General features: G+C 36.3%; 4 protein-coding genes, 1 long non-coding RNA gene and 1 pseudogene across 13 annotated transcripts; 1 reads left to right on the forward strand and 5 right to left on the reverse strand.

The window, feature by feature from the left end:
* Window positions 1-82: 82 nt before the first annotated feature.
* LOC133705570 (uncharacterized) lies at window positions 83-3,446 on the forward strand. 8 transcript variants are annotated; one of them, XR_009844306.1, is made up of 7 exons: window positions 83-185; window positions 746-1,280; window positions 1,771-1,851; window positions 1,981-2,079; window positions 2,235-2,356; window positions 2,503-2,574; window positions 2,828-3,446. It is a non-coding gene; the product is annotated as an uncharacterized LOC133705570 (long non-coding RNA). The 8 variants fall into 8 exon arrangements; XR_009844307.1 differs by lacking the exon at window positions 83-185 and adding an exon at window positions 445-538; XR_009844305.1 differs by lacking the exon at window positions 83-185 and adding an exon at window positions 452-649 and having other exon boundaries at window positions 2,235-2,403.
* A 462-nt stretch (window positions 3,447-3,908) lies between these two features.
* LOC133705568 (large ribosomal subunit protein uL23-like) lies at window positions 3,909-5,848 on the reverse strand. Of its 2 annotated transcripts, none has more exons than XM_062130849.1 (4): window positions 5,776-5,848; window positions 5,455-5,501; window positions 4,488-4,848; window positions 3,909-4,128 (listed from the first exon to the last, which is right to left on the reverse strand). In XM_062130849.1, the coding sequence occupies exons 2-4, from the start codon at window positions 5,468-5,470 to the stop codon at window positions 4,044-4,046; spliced, it is 462 nt and encodes a 153-aa protein (XP_061986833.1). In that variant the 5' UTR covers window positions 5,471-5,501; window positions 5,776-5,848; the 3' UTR covers window positions 3,909-4,043. The 2 variants fall into 2 exon arrangements, with proteins under 2 accessions (XP_061986833.1, XP_061986834.1); XM_062130850.1 differs by lacking the exon at window positions 5,776-5,848 and adding an exon at window positions 5,678-5,702.
* A 641-nt stretch (window positions 5,849-6,489) lies between these two features.
* LOC133704310 (uncharacterized) lies at window positions 6,490-8,071 on the reverse strand. The gene is made up of 3 exons (XM_062129108.1): window positions 7,389-8,071; window positions 7,180-7,279; window positions 6,490-6,999 (listed from the first exon to the last, which is right to left on the reverse strand). The coding sequence occupies exons 1-3, from the start codon at window positions 8,022-8,024 to the stop codon at window positions 6,905-6,907; spliced, it is 831 nt and encodes a 276-aa protein (XP_061985092.1). The 5' UTR covers window positions 8,025-8,071; the 3' UTR covers window positions 6,490-6,904.
* A 643-nt stretch (window positions 8,072-8,714) lies between these two features.
* LOC133704323 (uncharacterized) lies at window positions 8,715-9,911 on the reverse strand. Its single transcript, XM_062129122.1, has 2 exons — window positions 9,195-9,911; window positions 8,715-9,024 (listed from the first exon to the last, which is right to left on the reverse strand). Exons 1-2 carry the CDS (start codon window positions 9,879-9,881, stop codon window positions 9,016-9,018), a joined length of 696 nt encoding a protein of 231 aa, XP_061985106.1. The 5' UTR covers window positions 9,882-9,911; the 3' UTR covers window positions 8,715-9,015.
* Window positions 9,912-13,057: 3,146 nt separating this feature from the next.
* Window positions 13,058-17,560, reverse strand: LOC133705390 (protein-tyrosine-phosphatase MKP1-like). The gene is made up of 4 exons (XM_062130558.1): window positions 17,374-17,560; window positions 14,529-17,173; window positions 13,485-13,665; window positions 13,058-13,239 (listed from the first exon to the last, which is right to left on the reverse strand). Exons 2-3 carry the CDS (start codon window positions 17,016-17,018, stop codon window positions 13,609-13,611), a joined length of 2,547 nt encoding a protein of 848 aa, XP_061986542.1. The 5' UTR covers window positions 17,019-17,173; window positions 17,374-17,560; the 3' UTR covers window positions 13,058-13,239; window positions 13,485-13,608.
* Window positions 17,561-23,082: 5,522 nt separating this feature from the next.
* Window positions 23,083-24,344, reverse strand: LOC133705262 (uncharacterized; annotated as a pseudogene).
* Between the last annotated feature and the right edge of the window lie 1,210 nt (window positions 24,345-25,554).

A 25,554-nucleotide genomic window follows, 5' to 3' on the forward strand; every position in this document is an offset into this window, starting at 1 on the left:
CAAAAATATTTTGTGTTGGTTACTGTGAAAGACAGCTGTTTTGAGCTGTTAAGAGGTGACACGTGGGGGTGTTGGATGAATGTTAGGTGAGGTTAGTGTGGCTTTTGGAAATAAAGAGGAAAAAAAAAGGTTCGTGGGGATGGCATAAGGGAAGACCGGAAGCGGCAGCATCATTGAGGGGGATGGTGGGTTGTGTTGCAGAGAGCTTTTTTCTGTGCTGCCAGTGCATCTGCTCTGTTCCATCTGGCCCTTCTTTCTTCTTCTTTTTTTAATTTGTATTTTGAATCCCATGCTTTTGTGCGTTTGATTTGGACGCAACTTGTTTGTCCTTTTTTTTTCTCCATTGATACTGAAAAACAAACAAGTTCCTAAGTTGTCTCCTTGTAATATATATATATATATATATATATATATATATATATATATATATATATATATATATATATATATATTAAGGGGTTCTTAATTACTTTGTTAACATGATGCTGTGGGCAATACACCCAACAAGAACGATGTATTCTCGTTGTCATCAATTATGGTGAAGTTTCAGCATAACAATGTTTAGCGTTAATCAATACTAGTTTGGCTTTTTAAGGCCACGTTATTAGTTGATAGACTGATTATATGGATTTAACCTTGATATGAAAGGGTACTTAATTTCAATAATTGAATATTTTTTGTGCCTGGATTGCATTGGACGGTGAAATTACATGAATGTTAATTTAAGGTATTGTTTCACGTCCAGGTATTTTTAGCTTTTTGCATGGGGATCTTGTGTATTGACACGATGGGATGTACGAAGCTAATTCTTTAATTAATAGAAGCCGTTCTGGTCAGAAAGTAGCACCGACGAGACAAGAGGGCCATGACTAAAAGAAGGCTCCCACACAGGTGGCTGTGAGGAGTGAGGCCCAAAGGCAACTAATAACGGATAAGCGGCGGGGGAGCTGAAAGGAAGACAGGCTCTCCCACACAGGTGGCTGTGAGGAGGGAGGCCCAGAGGACAAGACTGTCTCGTCCTTACAGGCTCCCCACAGAACAATGGCTCTCACCATCATCAGTACAACATAAATTATCTTAAAATTCTTTCTCTCAGGGCCTCCCTCTCTGTAAACAAACAATATATCTACGTGGATGCTTGATATCACATTATGGGTTTCTTGTTTACGTGTACAGGTAGGAGTACAAAAGAGTCATGGAATGTTCTTTCTGTAGAAGAGGCCTTTCTTTTCTTGTTAGGGCTGAGCAGTCGTCAGCGTCTTCAGCTTCTCATTCTCAAGGTGAGTTTTCTTCTTGTCTTTTCTTCAGTTTAGTTGCTATAATATTTTTCTTGATGGAATGAACAATGTCCTTGCCACTACTTCATCAGGCACTCATCTCGGTAGATGTTACTGTAAATTGCAATTCTGATGGATTTGATAAAGCATTTCTTCCTTGGAAATTCAGTGGTTACTGATCAAAAAATGGAACTAGAATCTCATAATACAAGGAAAATACTGCTGTTTGAAAAATGATGTTCCTGTGAGAATCTCTTTTGGCAATTTGGTTATGAGGGCATTTGACAATTCCCAACGAAATAAGATTGTGCTGAATTCGAAGTTTAACCACCTTTAGATTACTGGATTTAACCACCTTTAGATTACTGTATAAAAGGCCAGAACCACACCCCGTAGAAAATTGAACTTAAAGGGTTTTCTTTAAGTTGAACGAAGCAGTGTCGAAGAGACTTTGTGTTTTGGTTTGTTTAATGGCGCTCTTATCTCTTTGCAGTTAGATCTGGGAGACGCGAATTGATTGCTGCGAGTGTCATTGCTCCGTGGGTATCCATGGTTAACCAAACTTCTCCATCGTGTAAGCAACCTTTTTTCGATGTTTTTGTTCTGATTAGCCAAAGCAGTTCAGCAAAGAAATAAACTCATAGCTTAGAATCAACTTTGTCAGTCCCTCAGGATATTATCATGATTGCTGATATCCTAACAGGACATCCTTGATATGGTTCCGTTGCTGCAGAAACTAAAGGGGGATTTCTTCTAGTCACGGACAAGAGGATGGATACTCATTTCTCTACCCATTTGGGTGGTTGGTTTCCCATAGTTTTTCTTATCTGTTCCTCTTCTCGTGTTCATAGCTCCTGTATTCTTCTCTTTTGTTGATATATCCGCTAGCCACACAAAACAAAGACTTGATACAACGTTTTCAGATCGGTTCTTCATATTTCCCGTTGTCTGTGGCAGGAAGTTGTCATTGAAGGTCAAGACAAGGTATTTAAAGATGTCATTGAGCCATTAGAAAGTGTTAGTGTGAACATGATCCTACCGTCAAACAAGATCTTCGAGAAATTGGTCCTCCACAACAGGTTTTCCATGTATACTTTACCACCCGATTTTTTTCATCACAGAGGCGGTAACATTATTTTCCTTAATGCGCTTTCGCCAGTTTATAATTTGAGTTCATAACTCTAAGTGATGGAAGATGCTAATACTTGTTATGCATTTATCCCAGGTTGCTGAAACGTTGATCAAAAAAGTTTTAGCCACACCTTCACAGAAAACAAAACTAATCGAGGCAAAAGAGGTTTGATTTCTTGCATCTCCTCATTTATTTCTACCAGAGTTCATGCATGCTTATGAGCAGCATGTTCTCATTACAAATAATTGTTGCGGTTCAATTATGCACGGTGTTCTTTGTACTATTGAAATTAGACCACATCTATCCCCTTCTTAGTACTTAATTAGATGACTATTTAATCTTGCTTATGTAAATTTACCATTAAGGTTTGTTGAAAAAAGAACAGTTAACTGATATATATTGTGCAATTATGGTGCAGCACGATGCTGATGAGAAAGTTTATTACACAATCGAGTCCGTTGCTCAGGCTCCAAATTTTACCTGCCATGCTCCTAGTGCAATTACCATTGGCAGTTTATGTAATTTCTTGCACCCATCCCATCATTCAAGGCTTACTCCTGTGGTTCCACAACGATTTCATTAAAAGAGATTTGGAGTAATTGGTTTGCAGTGATCTTGCTACCATCACCTTCACCTTTATTCTTTCCAACTTTTCCCATTTTTACTCAGTGCTGTCGCATTTGCCTTGTAAGACTAGAATGCTTGTGGAACTTCAGGTAAAACACGTTAGGATTTTCAAAGTCTGAGATGATCAACTGGACAACTTTCCATGGTGGTCATGATGAAAGATAAATTGCAGACGGTTGTTGATTCCTTTGAAATTTTCAATGTTTGATGTGGTTGTTCAGTTTTCATTTTTCTGCTTGGGAACAAGCCTCTTTCAGAGCTGTACGAGGCACGTTTCTTTTCACCACGTATCCTCTTGTAGAGGAGCATCTGATATCCGAAGCTCTATGGGTATTGATATGAAATGAACTTCCCTTCATTATTCTTCGGTGTCATGATTATAATACAGGCACCATCCATCCATTGCTGTACTCTTTAGTATATCATGTACATCATAACTTCTATAATCTAGGTTAAATGCCTGTCCCCATGTTACCATTTATACGGTTACCACCTCGTTCAGGGTTGGGAGGTAAGGCAGTGAAAACCAGTAACTTCACATCCAACTTCAGATTGGAAAACAGGGGCAAACTCGAAAACAAAAACGAGAAAGGAGGAAAGAAAATATAAACACGAAGGTTAGAATTTAGATTCATTTCCCTTCACAGAAAATCGAAGCCACTAGATAAATATGATCATTACTGAGACGGGAACTTGAATTTGCAGTTTCCTCCAAGAGCAGTTCTAAGAACTATAGATTGTCATACAGAATTTGAACTGCGAACTGGCATCAAGTGTTCTAGACCGGTAAAGTCTTTGCCAAGGCCAAAACAATAGAGGTGGTCATTCACACATTCAAGCAGGCAGCATAACACCACCACCAGAAAATGGTATAACAGGAAAACAGTTCTCAGCATATATTGAAAAAAAATAAACATAACATTGGAGTACTATCCGACTGCATTGCTCCTAACAAAACTGTCAACAGTACTTTGCTCATCAAATCAAATAACTACAAAACCATAAATTTATATGATGCCAATCTTGTTTGCCACATCCAATGCATCATAATCAGGAGTCAGCCTGACATATGCCTTCTTAGTTCCATCAGGCCTGCATTAAAATGGATACAGTTAAGACTCCATTGGAAGAGTAGATCAAATCATGCAATGAGCTCAAAACACAGTTAAAGATAAAGGCAAAATCCGAATCATGAAACATGAACTCTAGATGAACACAGTATAAGATGATTCACTAGTCTAAAATACGGTTGCCTCTGGTTAGTAAACATGAACTCTAGATTGGAATTACTAATTAACAAGATTAGAGTGTAATGCATCTTGTCAAGTTGGACGCGCCTCTTGCCACAGTTATATCATGCATTAATATTCACCAGGATCAGACAAGAAATGATCCCCTTATCATAAATGTAAAACATCAAAATGTATTGGCTTCAAGTAACTATGGTTTACCTGATCAAAGTGTTCACTTTCTTGGTCTGAATGTCATACATCTTCTTGACTGCAGCTTTGATTTTCTTCTTGTCAGCACGAATGTCAACAATGAACACCAGGGTATTGTTGTCCTCAATCTTTTTCATTGCAGACTCAGTAGTAAGTGGGTACTTCAGAATCTGATAGTGGTCCAACTTATTTCTAGGAGTTGCACTGATGCGTGGATACTTGGGGTTTCTCTCCTTTTTCAATGTCCGGGGACGGTGAAATGTAACCTTTGTACGGATCTTCTTTGTTTTCTTAAATGTTGGCCCTGATTTCACAGCCCTGGCAGCCTTCTGGGCTTGTGCCTTTGCATCAGGCTTTTTGGAAGCATCAGCTGGTAGAAGAAATGAGATTAAGAAAAAAAAAAAAAATCAATAAACTGTTTGTTTGAGAAGCGGGATGAGACTACAAAATATGTAAAATACACAACACTTCTAGTTTACACATTACAAAATCAGTCATAACATATAAATTATGGCTTTTATCTACAAGCACACAGCCCAATTTCTTCATTGAACCATGATTTCAACACAATCGGAAAAGCAATGCAGTTTCAAAACAAAAATGGAACAGCTGGAAAATCATCCAAATTAAATTGAAAAATTATATGAACCAAGAACAACATAAAATCACACGAAGCCAAAAGCTACTACTATCACACAAATCAACTGTGCTCACTACAACCAACGCCACTTTTTTTTTAAATCCCTTTTTCTAACTGACCGGTACAGCACAGATCGTAATTAAACATCAATATAAAGCATGAAATAATCGCATAAATTTACCAGCTGCAACAACTATGGGAGAATAACCATTTGTAATGAAAAAAAGACCCAGCAAACAGATAATACATATATTCAAGACCATTGAATAGTACTTAAAAAATAAACGATCAACGGATGTTCGAAATTTAAAAAGTAAGAGAAAGAAACAGACGTACCTCTAGCTGGAGACATTGTAGCAACCACTTCCTAAGCACCACTAAACCTGATATCAAAAGCCCAAAACCAAAACTTTAGTAACAAAAACAATAATCCCACAACTATAACCTTATAAAAGAAAAGGCCAAAGGAGCATAATAAGTCAAGATCAAGTGCAACTTTAGTTCATTTCAAGACGAAAAGCAGATTTATAAGCGGGGTTTTGGATTTGATAAAACCTACACGTAGATGACAGAAAAGAAATCTACTGAAAAACCGTCCTATACAGAACAAGAAATAAAAGTGAGGTGAGAGAGTAAACAGAGATAAGATGGACAGACCTTAGCTGCTGCTGCTGCTGCTGCGGCTGTGAACTAGGGTTTTTCCCAGGCGGGGAAGACTGGGGGTGGTATATATAAGATCTAGAAATTACTAATTTAACCTCGAAGTTGGCTATGAGCTGGGCTAGGTATTGATGAGAAGCGTTTAGTGTGGGCTCCGCTTAGGATTTGTTACTTCGGGCTTTAAGTTCTGCGGCCCAAAAATAGGCATTATTTGTTGGTTGTTCCTCCTTACTGTCAGGGATTGCCTAAGTCCAAGCCCATGTTGTGTTTCTTTTTTTTTTTTTTTCTGAGACAAGTGGCCACCACAGGAATTGATTATTCATAGCTGGGTAATTTCTTGGATAAGATCTAAAAATTAAGACTTTTAGTCTTGATTTTGTGTTATAATCATGAAATGAAATAAAGTTGATTAGCATGCGCTGCTTTTTATTTATTGGGGATAATCTTGGAGGTGATTTTTGTGACCGAAGATTCCAATTTCGGGAACGAGATTTTTAGATAGGAGCCAACATTAGACGACATGTCATCCACGAAGGAGATAAGCCGCTCACCGTTGCGGGTCGTCATCTTTAGCGGGCTGGCTCTCGGTTCGTACTTAATTATTTTCTTATTTGTTTGTTTCTACATTGCAATTTCTATGGGTTGGCAGAATCATCGTATACAGTACGCACACAAAGTTTGAGTTAATAAAATATTGGGATTGGTTCTATAATAACTGTTATAAGAGAGAGCTCCTCCAACGCTTGGGAGCCTAAATATTTGCAGTAGTATCGGGCTTGAAACAATAATTTCAATAAGATCAGAGGCAGTTTTGACTATTCTCTATCCTTTATGACCTGTTTTTTAAGGTGTTTCTGTTTGCTTTGATGAAGCAAATCATGAAGTTCTTGAATCTGCCTTTGAAAGAAAGGGTTTGCTTGCTATGCTCCATTGCTAGGCATGATAATTACCAACTTGTGATAAATAAATCATTTGAAAAACTCAGATTTCTTAAGCCCTAGACACAGGCGAGCGAGCTCGCTCAACCTGTCTCTCTGTGGTCGGGCTCCAAGACTCCGAAGTTTTTTCGGGAAAAACTTGCGAAGACATATTTTGCCTTGAAAGAGAAAAAGATGACAGCGTTTCATCATACCCCAGCAAGCAAATAGAACTGTATGCTATTAAGCATATTCACCGTCATGGCATCAACGTTCATATGGTAATTCTTTGCAGCATCATCGCCTGCGCCAATGCCAAGAAAATAAAAAATAAAAAAAATCAATTTCTTCTCTCCATAAGGGCAGTCCAAAAGCAAAAGCAGAATTCTCAAAAACTTCAGGGAGACAGAATTAGTAAAATCTAACTTCCTCCTTGACACACTCATTTTGGAAATTAAGACCTCGTGAACAGCTTATTTTCTACCTCTTTTACGTCTTGATGCAACATCTCTGACCTTCTGCTTTAGAAAAACAGCAGTCAGAGCATCCTTTGACAAAAGAGAAGCCTTCAGCAATTCAATCCCCTGAAATATATAAAAGAACAAGGACCAAAGAAGCCACATAGAAATATGTTAAAATGATCAGTAAAACTAGTTAAAAATGAACAATAGAAGGCAGAGGAGAGAATATCACCTCATCAATCCCAAAGTCAACAACCTTCTCCACAAGTACACCAAAATCCTTGATATTGAACTTGTTTAGCAGACCAACACCAGACACCATTGACATTGGAGACACGGACAAATCATTCGTTACCATATATGTAACCAAGGCCTTCACGTAACCTTCCTCGCCATTTGGTTTAGCCGAGGAAGTGGTAGAATCACTCGTACCAAGAAACTTCTTTTTTTGATTTCTATAACGAGGATAGCCTGGTGATGCGCAGTGACTACAAATAGAGTTAAAAACATCTGACACGTACCCTGGATGCTGTGAGCAATAGTATAACTTCTGGTTTTCAGGTTTTTTATTTGAGTAAGGAAGCAGGAAGCTGGAATTGGTGACTTTAGTTACTATAATGGGACACGGAAGAGAATCCTTGTTTTGGTTAGGCTGCAGGTACGATTCATTCAGGCTTTCAAGACTCTCATATAGATTTGCTATGCAGCCAGTCATGGCTGATTTTTTGATGAGCCTAACAACTCTACCCACAGGCAAGGAGAGGAGGCGAAGCAGAAAATCCACGAAGTCTTTTCCTGCTTCAGCGAAGACGACTTGGTTACGGTTTGTGTCAATAAGAAGCTTCAAGCTGATTTTGGAGTTTGCCATGGCTGCTCCGCCTTCAGTGATGCGCCAAAAAAACTTGGCGAATTTACGGCTTTTACGGTTCCTGACGAATTTGTCGAGCTATCTAACCGTATATATAGCAGGGAGCACATCAATCGCCTCGTGGGGAAGAGGAAAGGTTTAAGTGAATATTATTGTATGCCATTATTGAATTGCATTCATTATTTACTACTCTTTAATTATGCATGTATTTTCACATTCCCGACAGGAAAAGAAAAGGGACATGCACTGAAATAATTGCACTCCCGGTTTGGTGATCAGATCCAATGATTTGCACTTTTATAAATGCAATACATTATCCTAACCAAGCCTAGAGAACTTACAATTCATTTGTTTTTCGTATTATTCATGTTATAAAGTATGAGCACATCCTTCCTTCCCATATAACAAGAGGACAAGCATTTTTTGCAGAAGATACTACGGGGCTGAGAGATATAGATATGTGTTGAGCAGGTGCAAGGGACGCAAAGGATCATGACTTTTGAGCGCTTGAGCTATCGTTGAAGCCTTAGTTTCAGGAGAGAAATGAGAACAGTTTTCCCAACGGCTGATACTAGGTTGGAAAGCAGAGGGGCGAATAGGACACGAACAAATGCATCGCTTCATATGGAATGATTACACCAAGAAATGTGCATAGGAAGATACCAAAAGATGTGTCTAAAAAGAACCAAAGGGAAAAGAAGGGCTGATTAATTCCATTACCTTTCCATCATGCAAATAAACCAGCCATGAAAATATAACGTTTCTCACCATACATTGATGAAAGAATTCGTTGTAATCTAACAACCAGGGCAGCACTAACAAAATGTGCATGCTCTAATAATCGTAGAAGGGATCAGAACATGTAATTTCTTGCGAGGCAAAATTAGAGTTGAGAAAGATCACCCCCCGCAATGAAATCCACCTTGACCTCCTGCTTTGAAAGGAAGACTGCGGTAAGTGCTGCCTTAGACTGCAGAGAAGCCTTCAACACTTACAGACCCTACAAGATGCAAAAACACAGAGTAAATCGATAGTGCTTAGTATCCACATCACAAATACATTAATTGCAGAGCCACTAGTATTAACTATTAATATCAGAGGTCCAGACAAAGTTTCGTGCTGTTAACCACCAACTTTAAAAACAACAAAATTCAGAGCGTAAATTCTTACACCATTGATCCCAAACTCAGCCATCCTTTCCTCAAGAGCGCCAAAATCCCTAACATTGAACTTGTTTAGCTGAGCAACACCGGATATCATTGACATTGGTGACACCGACAAATCATCAGTCACCATGTATGTAACCAATCCCTTCACATATCCTCCCTCACTGGTTGAATCAGCAGTAGAATTATTCTCACCAACAAACTTCACCTCATAACACATTGGATTTCTGCAAGTAGCACAAATGGTGTCTTTACAGTCTGTGGTACACCGGCATTGCTTCACACACATGCACGACTTTCTCTCGGCTTGATTAGTGTCAGGCAACAAGATAGGCACATTAGCAACATGGTTTGGCACATGGGGCTTTAAAAGCAAATCCTTATTTTGATTAGGCTGCATGTAAGTTTGATCGAGGTTTTCAATGCTCTGGTAAAGATTTCCAATGCAGCCAACCATGGTTGCGTTTGTGATAAGCCTAATCACGGTACCCACAGGCAAGGAAAGGAGGTTGAATAGAAAGTCCACAAAATCTTTTCCAGCTTCTGCAAAGAGGACTTTGTTGGCATTCTTGTCAACCAATAACTTCAAGCTCAGTTTGGTATCTGGCTCTATCATTTGCCAGTACTGCAAAAGAACAATGTACAGGTATTTATAAAGTAATTTCAGCACAATACATTGCTGTAGCTGCATTTTCACACGTCCTTTTGGATCTCAGAAGGAATGAAAAGGTCAAGACTTTAAAATGATCGGGCGTGTTAGGAAGTTGCCATTATCGTGGCAAATGCCCCACCCACCACTATACTTAGTGAAAACTTAGTGGTAGCTCCATTCATGCCACAATTGATGGCATGCTTTAAGGCATTATTGATCTCTTCATGCTTACCATGTTTGCCTATAAAAGAGGCAATTATTTAAAAGCAAAATGAAAGAGTGAGGGATAATGTGAGAGAGTAAAGAGAAGAGAAGAAGAGAGAAAGAAAAGCTGCTGTCATGGACAGCAGAGTATGTAAGCTGGGAGTTGAGTGATCCTCCTCTACATGTATTTATTGTATCCTTTCTTTATCTCTAATAAAATGGATCTCTCTCGTGGATGTAGGCAGTTTTGCCGAACCACGTAAAATATTGTGTTAGTGTGCTTACTCTTCTTTGAGCAACTATCAGTATATTACCGGTCCGCGTATTGAAAAGCCGGAATCCCCAACAGGGCGTGTATGGTAACCCATCTTGGAAACCACTGTCCTCTTTTATAGAAAGAAAAACATGAAAACGCATCAAAATTTTACAACAAAATCTTGACTGACTATTATAAACTACTTGCTAAACTAGCTGTGTCCGAGACACAACTCGGTTAGAAAAAATTCCCCACGCCAGAAATTCCTCACGAAAAGAGACAGCAACAACAATGTTGTAAGACAAAATCACAGTCTAAAAGAAAGAAAAGAGTAAATTCGATGACATGATAGCTAGCTAAATTAATACGAACAAAACGCATATATCAATACAAAATATGCCTTGTCTCTTCAAGAAAAAAACGATCCTTTTCTCAATAACCCCGCCCCCAGGAGAACCTTTTTCATATATTTTAATAGGACATATAAAGAGAAAAGGAAACGAAGAAATATATCTCGCTCATTAATACAAAAGGACTCACTGTAATATTTTCATAAATATTTCCGTTTTAGGACTAACCAAAGCTGTTTGTTTTTGTGGTTACAAATGTTTTTTAAAAAATTAATTTTTTATTTTAAAATTATTTTGATTTATTGGTATGAAAAATAAATTTTAAAAAATAAAAAATAATTTTTTAATGTAAATTTCAAAGTAACTCTACCATCTTATTAAAACACATTGGATAGTCCCATGGACCCATAAGATTTACTCAATTTCTATATCTACTAAAAGTTAAAATCTTGAAGTTAAATTTAGAGGAATTATACATTAAATTAAATTGGTCCAAGTGAGGGAGTATTTAGTGGTATTTTATTAGTTATTTTAAATATATTTTTAAAGAAAAAATAGATATTAATAGAAAACAAAAATTCTAGATTGAGGTATTTTTATTATTTTTGTGTGTCATGAGTTTTATATTATAGAAATTTTGTAATATAGAGAGTATCTCTAGTCATTTTTAAAAACCATAAAAATTTTCAATTAAATCGATATGAAATGTAAAATTTTAAATTGTATAAAATTGTTTAATTTTTTAATTAATATATAAATGCTTCTTTTGTATTGATCATAAAATTCCAATAGAGAGATTACATGAGAAAATAAATCTTTTTAACCACTTTATCTGATATGGTAGTTCAAAATTCAACTTTAAAAACGTAGAAAAGATAGAAAATCTCCTCAACAACTGGAACTTGTAATAATGGAGCTATTTAGCAGCTCAAAAAAGCAATACTATATGCCCCTATTTTGTTTTGTCGGTTGTGAAGCTTTTCGCTAAAGAAAGTTTTTTATAATTAGTTTTTATATTATTTTGATATATTAATGTTAAAAAAAATAAAAAAATAAAAAAATAATAATTAAAAAACAACTCCTATTGCCATATTAATAATAATAATAATAATAATAATAATAATATAACTTATATATTGAAATTTTATTCAACATATAAAACATGTCATGATGATCATAGCTTCAGGGATCCAACATTTATGTTTTATTACTGGGCAACATATTCCAAATGACAGTAGTATATCTCCTACATTATTGCTTGATGCTGCCTCCTACTTTCTGCAAAACTGTCTGCCTTTTCGGGTTGATAATATCTGCCAAGTTGCGACTTATTCAACCTTGCCGACTAAAACATCCTCGAATTTGTTGGATTTTTGTACATTTGTCCAGTCAAAAAGGCAACGTCCCGTGTCTAAACCAAAGACCTTCGTAGCAAGAATTATTATGGCCTGTCTTTATCAAGTTCACATCTATTTTCCTTTCCTTTCCTTTCCCCTCGAATGGAGCATAATAATAAAAAAAAAATCATAAAAGAAGAAAAACCAACATGACATTAACGGGCACTTAAGTTCAGTGATTTTCGAGCCCAGGGGGGGTGTCAAAGATGAGAGGTTAAATAATAAGAGAGGTGGAAGTCCCTGTCAATCCATCTGGGTCCGTTTCAACTTGCTCGGACTACCTAATATCATCTGGGTCCGTATCAACTTGCTCAGACTACGAAGACCTTGGTTATCTGGTTGCTTGTCTCTTATCCTTGTTTACCAATATTGATAATTAAAACTAATAAACATACATAAAACGACATGAGAAAGATAGGGAAAACAAATAAAAAAGAACCGCTGCGTGGTTGGCCAATTGGCCTCTAGCTCGGCGTCTATGTCAAAACAAAACTCCAAGGAGCATGGATGAAAACATGCTGTGTTGTATTCACAAAGGCATATGATTGATGCGCGTTAGGGGTGGTACCTGTTATCATATGAATGGTCTCCAGTCTCCACTATTAGAACCATCAATGTTGTAAGCACCAGGAGACAATGATTCAAGCATCAGTGAAATCTCTAGTTGTCTCTGGTAACCAGAGCAGCAAAATGACAAGCATTCATGACCAAAGTTATTATCAGAAGAGCATTTCCTAATAATGAATACCGGGTCAACACCACTTATTATGAAGTTAATGCAAATGCCATACGAGGTTGATTTCGGTCATGATTGCTAATCCTGCCAGCAACTTACCCTGCATACCCTCAGATGAGATAAGTCTGCCCATCCGACCTGAGAGACAGCAGTCGGTGTAAAAAAAGGATGACTAGTTTTAACAACGGCAATCAGGGCAGCTCATTCAAAACAATTTCAACGAGCATATCTTACCATCTAAACAAAAAGAAATTCAAAAGTTGGAAAGCAAATTAACCTCGGAAGAGAAATTTCAATGTATCTATTTTGCCTGAAAAAGCCTTCAGGAATTTGTTTCTGGTAATAATTGAATATACAAGAACATTCAATTGGTCGACAAAATGATTCAGTTATGAAGTATTACGGCACTGTACAGCCAGGTGAATGGCCACAAAGAAGCTTAGAAAGCAGCCGCCTGTAAATAGTATGAGAAGAAAACGACTCAGAAGAAGAAGTGAATTGTTTATGATAAAACAAAAACATGCAGATTCAGGTATCATAAGCACAAGTTTAGTATTATAATATTTCCCTACACCGGCAGAATCAACTAAACAACCCCCACCCCCTAAAAGCTACCATCCCTATTTGCAGAACCACGTAAAACATAATAACTCATAGATACATGCTAGTATGTGAGTTCACAGAAGGTCATTAATTTACCTCAGTGGTTTTGCTGTGAGAATTGATTTCAATGCCCAAATACGTGTTGAAAATTAGGGCAGCTGAAAAAATTGGAAGAAGGTCTAAGCCATTGCATTACAGATTCCTCCATTCTTCAGTGTTGCTACAATGCACTTAACAATGCAAGAAATTCTGCTGGTTCTTCATCTTCATTGACCACCTGTCAATAACATGCAGTTATGACAAAACTATTAGCATGCTTCTGCTGTCTCAGATCTGAGAAAATAAATAAGTAACAATTTTTTGCCAAAATGCATGGTAAGGAATTGTAGCGATGGTTGACAGAACAGGAGGCATGAAAATAAAAAATAGAGGTACAGAAACTGTAAATAACCACCAACTTGAGCAACGGGGATAACATATAAGTGGGTGATGCTAAGGCAAAGACAAGAAGCTTCAATGGAAGAATAAAACCAAGGAAATCAAAATTTCATTGAGATTTTGCCATGAGCTTGAAAGCATTCCTTGCATTTTTCATTTGTTCTTCCTATCAAGTTTCATCAAAAAAGTAGAATTTCTTGACTCATGAATCAACACAACATTCTGTTCTTATCACTCTAATCTGTCCATACCCAAACACTTGCAAACTCTCTATAGGAAACAATCAAATTAGTCCACAGTATGTACCATCAAGGCACACATAAAGATTATAGGATAAAAACCAATGGGAAAAGGAAGGGAAGATAGGATAAAATTTTAAGAGATTTATTGGCTGTGCCACTTGCTTAGTCCCTCAAACAAAAAAGTAAACAACTTAAGCTTCTCAATAGGATACTAGCCATTTACGTTCTTTCCCTAAATCACCAACTTTAAAGTTTGGGTAACCTAATTTTGAGCAATTGCGCGAACTTCTTAAGAAAAGAAGGGGGGGGGGGGGGGTGTTATGAGTAAAAGATTTTGTTAAACAGCAATTCTATTTTTCTTCATAATCTTAAGGGCAAATAGACAACCACGCTACTAAAGTGCACAAATTATAGGGCGTTGCAAAAGTTGCAACAAAAGGTATCAAATATAACCCCATACCTTAATGGTAAGGTCCTTCGGAAGACCCATTTGAGTTAGAACATGATAACCAGCTTGACTCCAGTAAATATGTTCAGAATCTGCTAATAGTCTGTTGTTATCTAACTGAATCATGTTTTTCTCATCGGAAAATGATTTTCCTACCCAAAAGTAGAGAATCCTAGTCTCATCTCTGCCTACACCTCTGGTTGGCACTAAAATGGCAAAGGCGGTTTTAGAATCTAAATCACTGGTACCCAATGCTGCAATCCTTTCTAGACTGGGCCAGCGGCATACCAAAGGTTGCATTACTTTACAACTTTCTTCAACACTTTCCTCCATCCCATTTGACACATAACACCCCGAGCTTTCTCCCACAGGGCAATTTTTACCCAGTTCATCAAAATTATTTACAGTGGAGGCTTCCTTGTGATATAAGTCAGGACTAGCTACTCTGACCAGAGAAATATTTGACTTGCACTGTTGAATTGAATGTCTACCTCCTTTAACATCATCCTTGGACTCTAAAACAATGTCTATACTATCTGAATTGCACCAAGAGAAAGTTTTCTCGTTTATCTTAGCACCCTGTTCCTGGCTGGCAAGAGAACTTGGAGGTTTATTGTTCACCCTCATATTATCAGTCACCATCGGCAGCTTCAAAGACTTTGACAAGCTACCTCTGCGCTCGGCAAGTGAAAGTGAAGATTTTTTGGATGGTGAGGAAGCTGCCGGAAAATGTTGCTGGGACATATCGACACCATAAATACTTGATAATGGTTGGGAAGAAGATTTAGATGTGAGAGACAAGTTAGATAAATTAGACAAGGTTGAAGATACTGGAAGAGAACATGAAGTTGCTGAAGGAGAATCTAGCGAGGATTCTGAAAAGTACTTTGAGTTAGTGCTAGAATCAGAAGAGATAGAATCTGGAGAGAGATAGAGAGGCGAAGAGGAGGAAGATGATGACAGCGAAGATGAAGAGGGTGATGATGAGTGCACTATCATCATAGAGTCTGAGTAGACCCTGGAAAGCAATATCTTCGGTGCTGAGACAAACTCTTTCATATCAGCCGGGACAAACTTCCGCCTTAACACACTCCAACTGCTTTCTCTAGCAGGAAGATGGGTTTCAAGTTCATTCTCTGATGATGCAAATGGAGGCACAAAACCCCCCTTGATAGCTTTTTGGAAAATCTCAAAATCAACATTATATGTATCTACTTTCCTCTCACCAGGGCAAATCTTAGCTCTGGATCCCCCGCGATCTCCTCCATTAGCAGATTTATCCATCAAAGGTAAATAATAAGAGAAAGCATCCCAAAAGCGAGCTGGTTCTTCGCCTTCTTTAACCACTATTATTGGTCCTTGAGCTCTTTCATACCGAACAATCTGGCAAACTGCCCCTCTCGCATCCCTTTCCATAATGGCCTCACAATTTTTACCGATCCAGACATAAATTGAAGAAGGTATGTGAACAATAAAGGCACCTCTAGAATCCAGAGCAGATGGCGAAGGGTCATTCAGCATCCTTGGGACAAGATGCAAAGGGTCATAGGGTGAGTGTGGGGCAATTCTATACATCCTCAACAATGAACTAGGGCTAAGAGGGAAGGCATGAACCCTCTTTTGGCACTGTAATAACTGGCAGGCAAAACCCATGTTGGGATCTGCAATCCCTCTTGCTGCCTTCACATACTGAAACGCGTCATCAAAACTCTGGCCCTCTCTCCACATGAGATATGCTATCACCAATGAAGTGGACCGTGAAACCCCTTGGCAGCAATGAACAAAAACCCTCCCGCCATGTTCCCTAACATCTTCAAAATAATCGAAAACATCATATAGAATACTCGTTATATCCTCTGATGGACTATCCTGCAACCACAAAGTCCTATACACAAAATCTGCCTTGAAATACTCCGGACAAACAAAACCCACACAATTTAACACATGGGTAATCCCATTCTGCTTCAAAATCTCCCTATCTCTAGCAACAGCATCCCCACCTAGATACACGTGTTCAGCAACTTTAGAGCATTCCTTATCAAAGAAAGCAATCCTATCCTTCTTCACCAACCCACCGTTCCTATCAGGGGTCCTTTGAATCGAAGATAAATCAAGTTTCAACCTTTCACCGCTCTTGTTCCCACTCGGAGTAGGAGGCTGCGGCCACTCTCCTGAATCATCAGAACCTGCTTTTGGCCACTCGTCTAGACTTCTCCGAGCAATCGACAAAGGTGGCAAGCACGACCGTGCTTTACAATTCTGTTGAGACCGCGGAGTTAAAGGAGCAGGATACCTCCTGTTTTGCCCATTACCACTATTATTACCGGCAGGATTCCCATTCGGATCTATAACGCAATCTTTCTCTTCTGTTCCAGGGTGCTGTAGAGCAGTCCTAGAAGAGGACCAGGACGCAGAACGCCAGAAGACTTTGCGAGACCCGCCGGCAGAAGGAAGCTGGCACGGAGCCAGAGGATTATTAGAGGCATCTTCTTTGCCCACCATGCCCACTCCGCACTCGAACAAAAAGGTTATAACGACCTAGGATTTGAACCAAACCCAGAAATCGTAAGAACCCTGTATGTCTTTGATCTTCTACTTCAATATTCAAGACTAAACATGCTGGGGTTAGCTAGATCAAGCAGGGTGTTCCAGTGATACTGCAATCAAATAATTATCAGCAAATCAACATCAAATTAATCAATAATACAAGAAACATAACACTAATCAAAGTTTTAAAGAAACCAACAAATCCAAAACAAGAACCCAAAAAAAATCTAGGGTTTTATCAGTTACTTAATGCAAAAGACCACAGAAATGGAAAGAGACAGAAATGGGAGGGATTGGATTCAAGACTTACAGTATGATGTGAAGGGTGAAGGGTGAAGGGTGAAGGGTGAAGGGTGAAGGATTTATGAGGAAAGAGCGGAGAGTTGGGGATGTTAACGAGAAAACGAAGAGAAGGAGAAAGGAAACAGTCTTATTTCTTTTCTTTTTTTGCTTTGGTTTTATTTTCAGCTGAGACTTGTAATGTTTCTTTATCTGACGATATATATATATATAGAGCGGGAGGGGAGGACATGAGCATTCGTTTCTTCTCTTTACTTTTTTTTTTTTTTTTTATTCACAATATAACGATACCAACTTACCAAGAGACTGAAAGTTTATCGTGATTCTAGAAAATTTTAGATTTTTTTTATTTTAATATGTTAATATTAAAAATAAAAAATATTATTTTAATATATTTCTAAATAAAAAAATTAAAAGTTAATTTTTATTTAACTAGCATTAACATTTTTTTTTCTTCTCTTTGCTTTTTTTTTTATTCACAATATAACATAGCAAGAGTGTGATTGGAAGTATGATTAAAGTATATTTGTAGAAAATTTTGATTAAAAAATAAAAATGAATGAACTTAACAATTATATCGTGTAATTAGTAAATTGCTTTCCTTTCCCTCCTCCCCTTGGATTTTGAGAAAAGCAATTCGATTACATGGTCAAAACTCCTGGTAGCCTTTGAAGATTCTTATTGGCATCACGTTTTAAAAATATTTTAAAAAGAAATTAAAATTTTTTATATTTTTATTTTAAATTAATATATTTTAAATATAATTTTTAAAAAATAAAAAAATATTATTTTAATATGTTTTAAAATAAAAAAACATTTTAAAAAATAACCAAAATTGCATTTTTAAACGCCCCAAACATGATAGAAGCATTGCAGTGCATAAAACTCGTAGCCATGTTTCCATAAAGGATTTTTATGGACCTTAAAAATATTTTTAATATAAATATATAAAAAAATAAAAAAATATATCGTAACACAAAATCAAAATACTCTCAATTAAAAAACAAGCGTATCGTTGAACATTCCATTTAAAACGCAGCCACCTCAGCCCACTTGCTTACCTGCCTGGCTATTGTAGGAAAAAAACTGACTAGAAGAAATGCTAGCGTGTCACAGTTATCATCTTCCAGTCGACGTGCAATTTATTTTATTTATTTACAAGCAACGTTGTATAAGCAAAATCTTTCCATACATGAGAGTTCGGTCGTGTGAAAATTATAAAACCCATGATTAATATTTATATACAAATATGTGTGAAAATTTCACATAAAAAATTTGTTTTTATAAGTTTTTTTTAAAAAATATATTAAAAAAATCATATGTAATATCAATATATCAAAACGATCTAAAAAACACTAAAAATATTAATTTAAAATAAAAAATTAATTTTTTTATAAATATTTTTAAAACTCATAAACAAAAAGGTTTTAAGAGGTCATTTCGACCTACATTCCAAAAAAACATTTATATACAAATATGTGTGAAAATTTCACATAAAAAATTTGTTTTATTATTTTTTAAAAAAAATACATTAAAAAAATATTTTTAAAAAATCATATTTAATATCAATACATCAAAACGATCTAAAAAACACTAAAAATATTAATTTAAAATAAAAAATTAAATTTTTTATAAATATTTTTAAAACTCATAAACAAAAAGGTTTTAAGACGTCATTTCGACCTACATTCCAAAAAAACATTTCGTGAAAGTTTAATTTTTTTTTTTTTGCTTAAAATTATAATTTTTATGTTTTTTTATAGTTTTAATGTAATGATGCAAATGTCAAAGAACCATCTCAACCTAAAAGCTTAAGCTGTTAGGTGAGGTTCCGGGATATGATTTATATTATTCTCTAACACACCCCCTCAAGTGAAAGCCCTTTGGGCTTGAAACTTGCACAGGCCCATTTTACCTTGTGCTTAATTTTTATCAAATAAATAGGGATGGTGAGATTCGAACTCGTGACCACTTGGTCATCAAGGCTCTGATACCATGTCAAAGAACCATCTCAACCTAAAAGTTTAAGCTGTTAGGTGAGGTTCCGGGATATGATTTATATTATTCTCTAACAGCAAACAATAATTTTTTATAAAATTTAAAAAATATTATTTTAATATATTTTTAAACTAAAAAACACATTTAAAATCAACCTCAATAATGGTCACGTTTATTGAGTGAACAAGTTATCTTCTTTCTTTTTTATTCCCCCGAAAGGTGGTAAATGCTAGCATACAGAGAATTAATTCCGAAACAAATGCCAAGGAATATAGGATTTCATTTCATTTTATTTGTTTTAAAAAAATGGAGACCTTTTAAAAGAAAATTAAGGGGAAAATAAATAGATTGTACGTACCTACCTCGACTGTAAAAAATTCGTCTGGTATAATTTGCAGGGTTTTTTTTTAACAAATGAAAATAGAAATTTCGTTTGTTTTTTTATAGTAAAAATAGAAAAGTAATGGTAATTTACTTAGATTTCTACTCAGCAGGCAAAAACTTTTCAAGCTTTGCTGCCTTTGAAAAAAATTCAAAGAAGACAAGCAGAAACCAGGAGGAAATTTCGTATTATTAAACACACGCGCGAGGTTAGGACTTAGGACACCCTCACTCTATCAATATATTCAAATTTTAATGGCTTAAAATCGATCTCAGCTCGTAATCATAGGACGACAGTCGATCTACGACAAAAGCACAGGTTCAGTATCATTTTATTTTTATGTTTTAAAAATATTTTAAAAAAAATTAAATTGTTTATTTTAAATTAATTATTTTTAGTATTCTTAAAATATGCTTAATATAAAATATAATATATATATATATTATTGTAATATATTTCAAAATAAAAATTATTTAAAAAAACAACGGTATATTTCTCAGTTCGACCACCTGGTTTGGCCATGCCAGTGACCAGGAGGAGCTGGGGAAATTAAAGGGAGTCACCTGAAAAGCAAAATATACCGAGTAAATAAATGTGGGATGCCAGTGGATGGGCAGAAAAAGGAGGGAGTAGTAATTAACGTCACGAGGAAATGTTTGTGGAGTTGCTGCTGTGATTTAATAATCATTCAAGAATTCATGAGGATTCGTACAAGAAAGTTTGCATATTCCTATCACCACCTTCGGGCATTCTGCTAGTATTCTGTTCTGCTGTATCGAACACCAGCCCAATTCTGCAGAAATCAATGTCATCTGCACTTCATCGACGTTTAACCATAGTTCTGATAACACCCTAATCGTCAAATAAAAGGAATTGGTAGTATATTTTTGGAGTCCTTTATGCTTTCCCATAGGCGAAGGCAAGAGATTAGGCCTGCTTGAAGCAAAGGTTTCCTCGGTAATCAAGTATTCCAGTTATTTTCACCTGCTTTTCTATGTGTTGCCATGGCTAAATTACTTTAAAAGGAAGTAGTCGCATGATTCTTGACTAGAAAGGTAGTCAATCATATATCTTGAGTAGAAGGACTAGATGGGAAATCGGGAATAAAAGGAAAACCAACCACAGATTGGTCCTGCAACAGGGAAAATTGGGAGATGGGATAAGCTTTACCAACTTATGAACAAATCTTGCCACTGTTATGTGAAAACTACACTTTGGTAAAATATATGGGAAGAAGACACTCATATCATGGGCCACACGTCAAGGAAAAAATATTTCACTAGTGAGTTTTTCTCCTGAAATTATTATTTCTTTTTTGTCAAATTAACACATTAAACTTAAAAATTTTAAGGATTGATATCGTTTAAAAAAGATTTGATGAAATAATATAGTTTGACCTTATTATTTTTTTTAAAACACGACATTAAATACATATTGTGTTTCATAAACGCGATAATTTTAGATGTCGCGTTTCATAAACACGATATTAATTAAAATTTAAATAAATTAAACACTAACAAACACACTAGCGCTCCCTCTCTAAAAAAAAACATTCATTGTTTACCCTCTAATCTTTTTAAAAAAAACCCTTTAATAACTTACATTTTACTCTTAAAACAATTAAAAATTAACCTTGTCCTAGTCTTTAAGCATAATTTGATATTTTTGTGTTGAAAAATCCATTATTCTTTTTGTTATTATTACCATTATTGTTGTTTTTGCTGCTGTCACCCTAGATATTCTTGTAGTTTTATAAGTAAGGTAAAGATATTGTATTGCTATTAATTTATATTTGGTTTGGTTGAAATTAAATAATTATTTAGATTAAATTTAGTGTTTAGGGTGAATTTAGAACTTATTAAATCAATGATTAATTAGTTATGTATTTAGGGATTACTCAAATATTGTATTTACTTATTTTTTATTCATATATATATATTGGATCCTAATCGTGAAATTTATCCGGAATCATCATACAGCAAAATGGTAGGACCCAGTAGTCCTGTTACAATATCATGACAGCTTTCGAAGTTTCATTTCATTACCTTGTGCAGCAAGTAAGATGGTTGTTGCACATGGATAAAGACGAAAAGCTCAGGCCCAGTGGTTCAGTTCAGGCAACAGTGATATCATGCTTCGCATCCATGGCTTCTTGTTTTGTTGAATCAAGTTATTCTTTTCGAGCAAGACCGCTGTTAGACTTTGATTTCTAACCTAGGACGGTATCCAGAAACTTGGGTTTTACTTCAGAGGTTGGACAACCTCACAGTATCAGAGCGTTGGTCGACGACATGTAAGGAAGAAGTTGATGCCAACGTGTGGATTTCAAACTAAGAATCAATACCACGTTGAATAACGGAGACCGTTCATTTCTTTCAAAGGAGTTGTTGCTATTTTTCAATTTTTATGGAGCATTTGACCAGTTAGCTAATAATTCAATTGACCATCCTATTTGATAGTAATTATTTTCAAAGTTTCTCTTCATTTTTCTTTTTTGCTGACAATGACAGAAAGACTTTACTTGCTGTCGCTCAGACCTAGTTCCAGACAACTGAAATTTCTGAAAGCTTTGTATGCGGGAATCATATGAAAAATATTTTCCATTCATATGAAAACTTGATCCAGGAATAAAGAAATCAATTGCGTATGACAGACCCATAATTCTGAAAAGCCGGTTGCAGAAGGGACGTGCTGTCCCTGTAAAAAGCCAAGCACAGTGTAGGCAATATTTGCAGGAAAGCCAATCACTGTTGAAGATGTATAGGAATCCGAGGGAGCTTATTGGCTTCAGATTGACATGCTCAGGAACCTGAATATAAAACAGCAGGAACTGGATCAAATTCATAAATAGAAATGGTAAATTACTCTTGCTTCCGGACGCGCTCTATAAATAACATAGAATGGACGACACAACACCATGTGTAAGAGCCAAAAACAAGTATACAAGGAAATACTTATGTAAGATTATAATTCAAATCCATGCACAACCAGGTCATTTCTCTCTTGCACGCACACACGGACGTTGTTACAGATCATCCAAACATAACAAAATTGATTTAGTACAAGCAAGGAATTAAGGCTTACCTTCAAACACAAACCATTAACTCATGTAAAAAACTGCATACTACCACAATGAATTGATTCAATTATCTGCAAAACTGTAGATCATCTCCGAAAAATCACTAATTTATTAAAACTCTGAAGTAGCCATCCATTTTAATGTGCCCTTAATCGAAGGGAAAAGGCTTTTCAGTTGACAAAGTTTGCACCTCCTATTCTTTCATGTGGATGAGAGGACATCTATTGTAAATTTTAGAAGCAGGCTGAATTCTCAGCAACTTAATCAGAGGTTCCTGAAAATATGTTGAAAAACTCCATATTAGACTTCATTTTCTTAACATCACTCTTGACGATGACGCATTTGACTATAGGTGTACCTGCTGCTGCTCGAGGCCATATTGTTTGGTGAACAACTGAAGCATCAGCTCTCTGCCCGCGTGCCAACTTCTCCTCCAATCACGAGCTCTTGCATAGAAGTTTCCTTCAAGTAGTTCAGCTTTGTAAACATCATCCCAAGGGGCATCTAGACGGTCCAGATACCGAAAACCCTTGGTTGCTGAAGACGCATCTGAAACCTTTTTGCAACAGCCTTTGCACAGACCCAACCACCCAACCTGCAGCACCAGAAACAGAAGCCCATTATTGAAAAATCAAAATTGTTATCTTGGCATGATATTAGAATGGATGTATCTGGAAACAAAAACGCACCACTTATGCACTGCAGTCCTTGGATTCAGGTTTGATGCAAATGTATTGAATGTTTCTTCCCTGAGAAAATGAAATAAAGATCTGTCAAATGTCTAGCACTAAATATCTCTAATTTGGGGAACAAATAACATGGATAAGAAATCTATTTCAACAGGTCATCTTGTCATGACAGGTCCATAGAAAGAAAATCCAAGAGCAAAACCAATTCTGAAGTGCTGGTATGATTTTATATGATGTGGATTCAAACAGTTCTTATTGAATCCAAGATAAGATATTACTAACAACTATATCTTATTGAATCCAAGATAAGATATTATGCAAATTAACCAGCAGGTACCCTGCCTCAATACCAGGCACCTTTTTTCACCCACAAATACCTGGCACTTTGCGATTCCGCGATTCCCATTTGCAAGCATGGCAACCATGATCTATTATAATCTAAGATCACCCAAATACTAAATACGCATCAAAGCACATTAATAGGGTACAATTACACAACATAATTTTTATTAAAAGCATCAAAATACTGAGCAGAGCCAATCACTTTGTTTAATATTTTCATCTTTCGTGCAAATCAGTTGAACTCAGGACCCTGCAACTTTCAAGTTTCTGCAATAAATGGTTATCAAACAGGGCAAAGAAAACGCCAGATGTTGGAAACAAAAATTCTATAAAAGCCAGGAGGACGTGATTAAACATCCCGCCCAACCAATTTCCAGAACACGCCCATCTTTTATGAGATCCTTTTTCGTGTAGTAGAAAACTACAATCAGTACGGAATGTCCAGGACTAGCTGTATTGGAGTTTAACTGATCATTTGGGACTCCCGTCATTTGACGTGTCTAATTTCTTTAACTTATGAGATTTATTTCTTATGTGAAAACCTAAAACGATAAGCCATAGAGATGGTATTGGACTTCTCCAAGTACAAGACGTAGGCAAAGCAAATATTTTTGCCTAAGAACTTCCTACACAAGAGCACTAGTACGTGCTTGCATCAGAAATTTAAACTAATAACTGCACATGAGAATGGTCAAGCAATGTCACCTTCAAGGTAAATTTTAAAGGTCATGTTTTTACCCATGTCCTTCAACCTATACTCTAGTGAGATATATTTAAAAGCTAAATTTTTGGAGCAGGCCAGTTTGGAAATATGCATCATCACATATATCAACTAATAAAGTGAAGAAAATGATAAAGCAAATGAGTTCAGGAACGCACCATTGCTTCACATGCGATGTAGAGATCCAGCAATCTGTCAGATATTGAACCATTTAGTGTGACTAAACATCATAAGCATGAAAATACAGACACACACATAGTGCAAGCAGTTAGAAGCCAAGTTTTCCTGATTTCTAAAGCAGATATAAGTGATTGTATTGGTAATGAACAGGTTTTTGAAACTGAAACTTATTGGTAATGAGCTGAGAGATATGATCTTGTGCACAACACTCTTATAGGTAATGAACAGGTTTTTGAAACTGAAACTTATTGAATGGGTAATAGAAATCTTACTGCATCCTCAACAGTGTATCGTTCCCATTTTGTATATGAACCTTCCCACAAATTCGGAAAGGAAGGTACTTCTAAAGGAAATGACTGTTCATCTATGATGTGCCAGTAGAGGACATTCTACTGAATGTAATATCCAATATCAGATAACGATAAAATAATAAAAGGAGAAAAGAATGGTAATGTAGAAAAAGCTCTCAGACAACAACATTACATACAAGTTTAGCATATGACATTGATTCAATTATCTGCTTTATGACATGAATCGGCAGATAGTGCCTTGACGTATCTGCAAGAGTGTATTTAAGAAGGGAACCAAGCAACATTTTAATTGAAAAATTAAGATAGGAAAGAAAATTGCAGTTTGCTATCTCCCTCAACAAAAGAAATAATTCTCACCAGGCAAGAGCCCACGACATGCAAATCTCGGTTTGTCTACCATGGGGCTTTGTATATTTGTACTGTTTTGGTTTCATAATCAGATGCACAGAGCTGGCTGAACTTCTGAAAGATCACAGCGGAGAAAATAGA

This window comes from Populus nigra, chromosome 10 (genome assembly GCF_951802175.1).
Source record: "Populus nigra chromosome 10, ddPopNigr1.1, whole genome shotgun sequence".
Classification (NCBI taxonomy): Eukaryota; Viridiplantae; Streptophyta; class Magnoliopsida; order Malpighiales; family Salicaceae; genus Populus; species Populus nigra.

Coding starts and splice junctions, on each gene's coding strand:
- LOC133705568 (XM_062130849.1), bottom strand. Junction 4,129..4,487: donor AAAGTGAACACTTTGATCAG/GTAAACCATAGT, acceptor ATTTTAATGCAG/GCCTGATGGAACTAAGAAGG.
- LOC133704310 (XM_062129108.1), bottom strand. CDS start 8,024: ATGGCAAACTCCAAAATCAGCTTGAAGCTTCTTATTGACACAAACCGT. Junction 7,280..7,388: donor TTGACTTTGGGATTGATGAG/GTGATATTCTCT, acceptor TATATATTTCAG/GGGATTGAATTGCTGAAGGC. Junction 7,000..7,179: donor TGCATCAAGACGTAAAAGAG/GTAGAAAATAAG, acceptor GCATTGGCGCAG/GCGATGATGCTGCAAAGAAT.
- LOC133704323 (XM_062129122.1), bottom strand. CDS start 9,881: ATGCAGCTACAGCAATGTATTGTGCTGAAATTACTTTATAAATACCTG.
- LOC133705390 (XM_062130558.1), bottom strand. CDS start 17,018: ATGGTGGGCAAAGAAGATGCCTCTAATAATCCTCTGGCTCCGTGCCAG. Junction 13,666..14,528: donor CGAAGGACCTTACCATTAAG/GTATGGGGTTAT, acceptor TGTTATTGACAG/GTGGTCAATGAAGATGAAGA.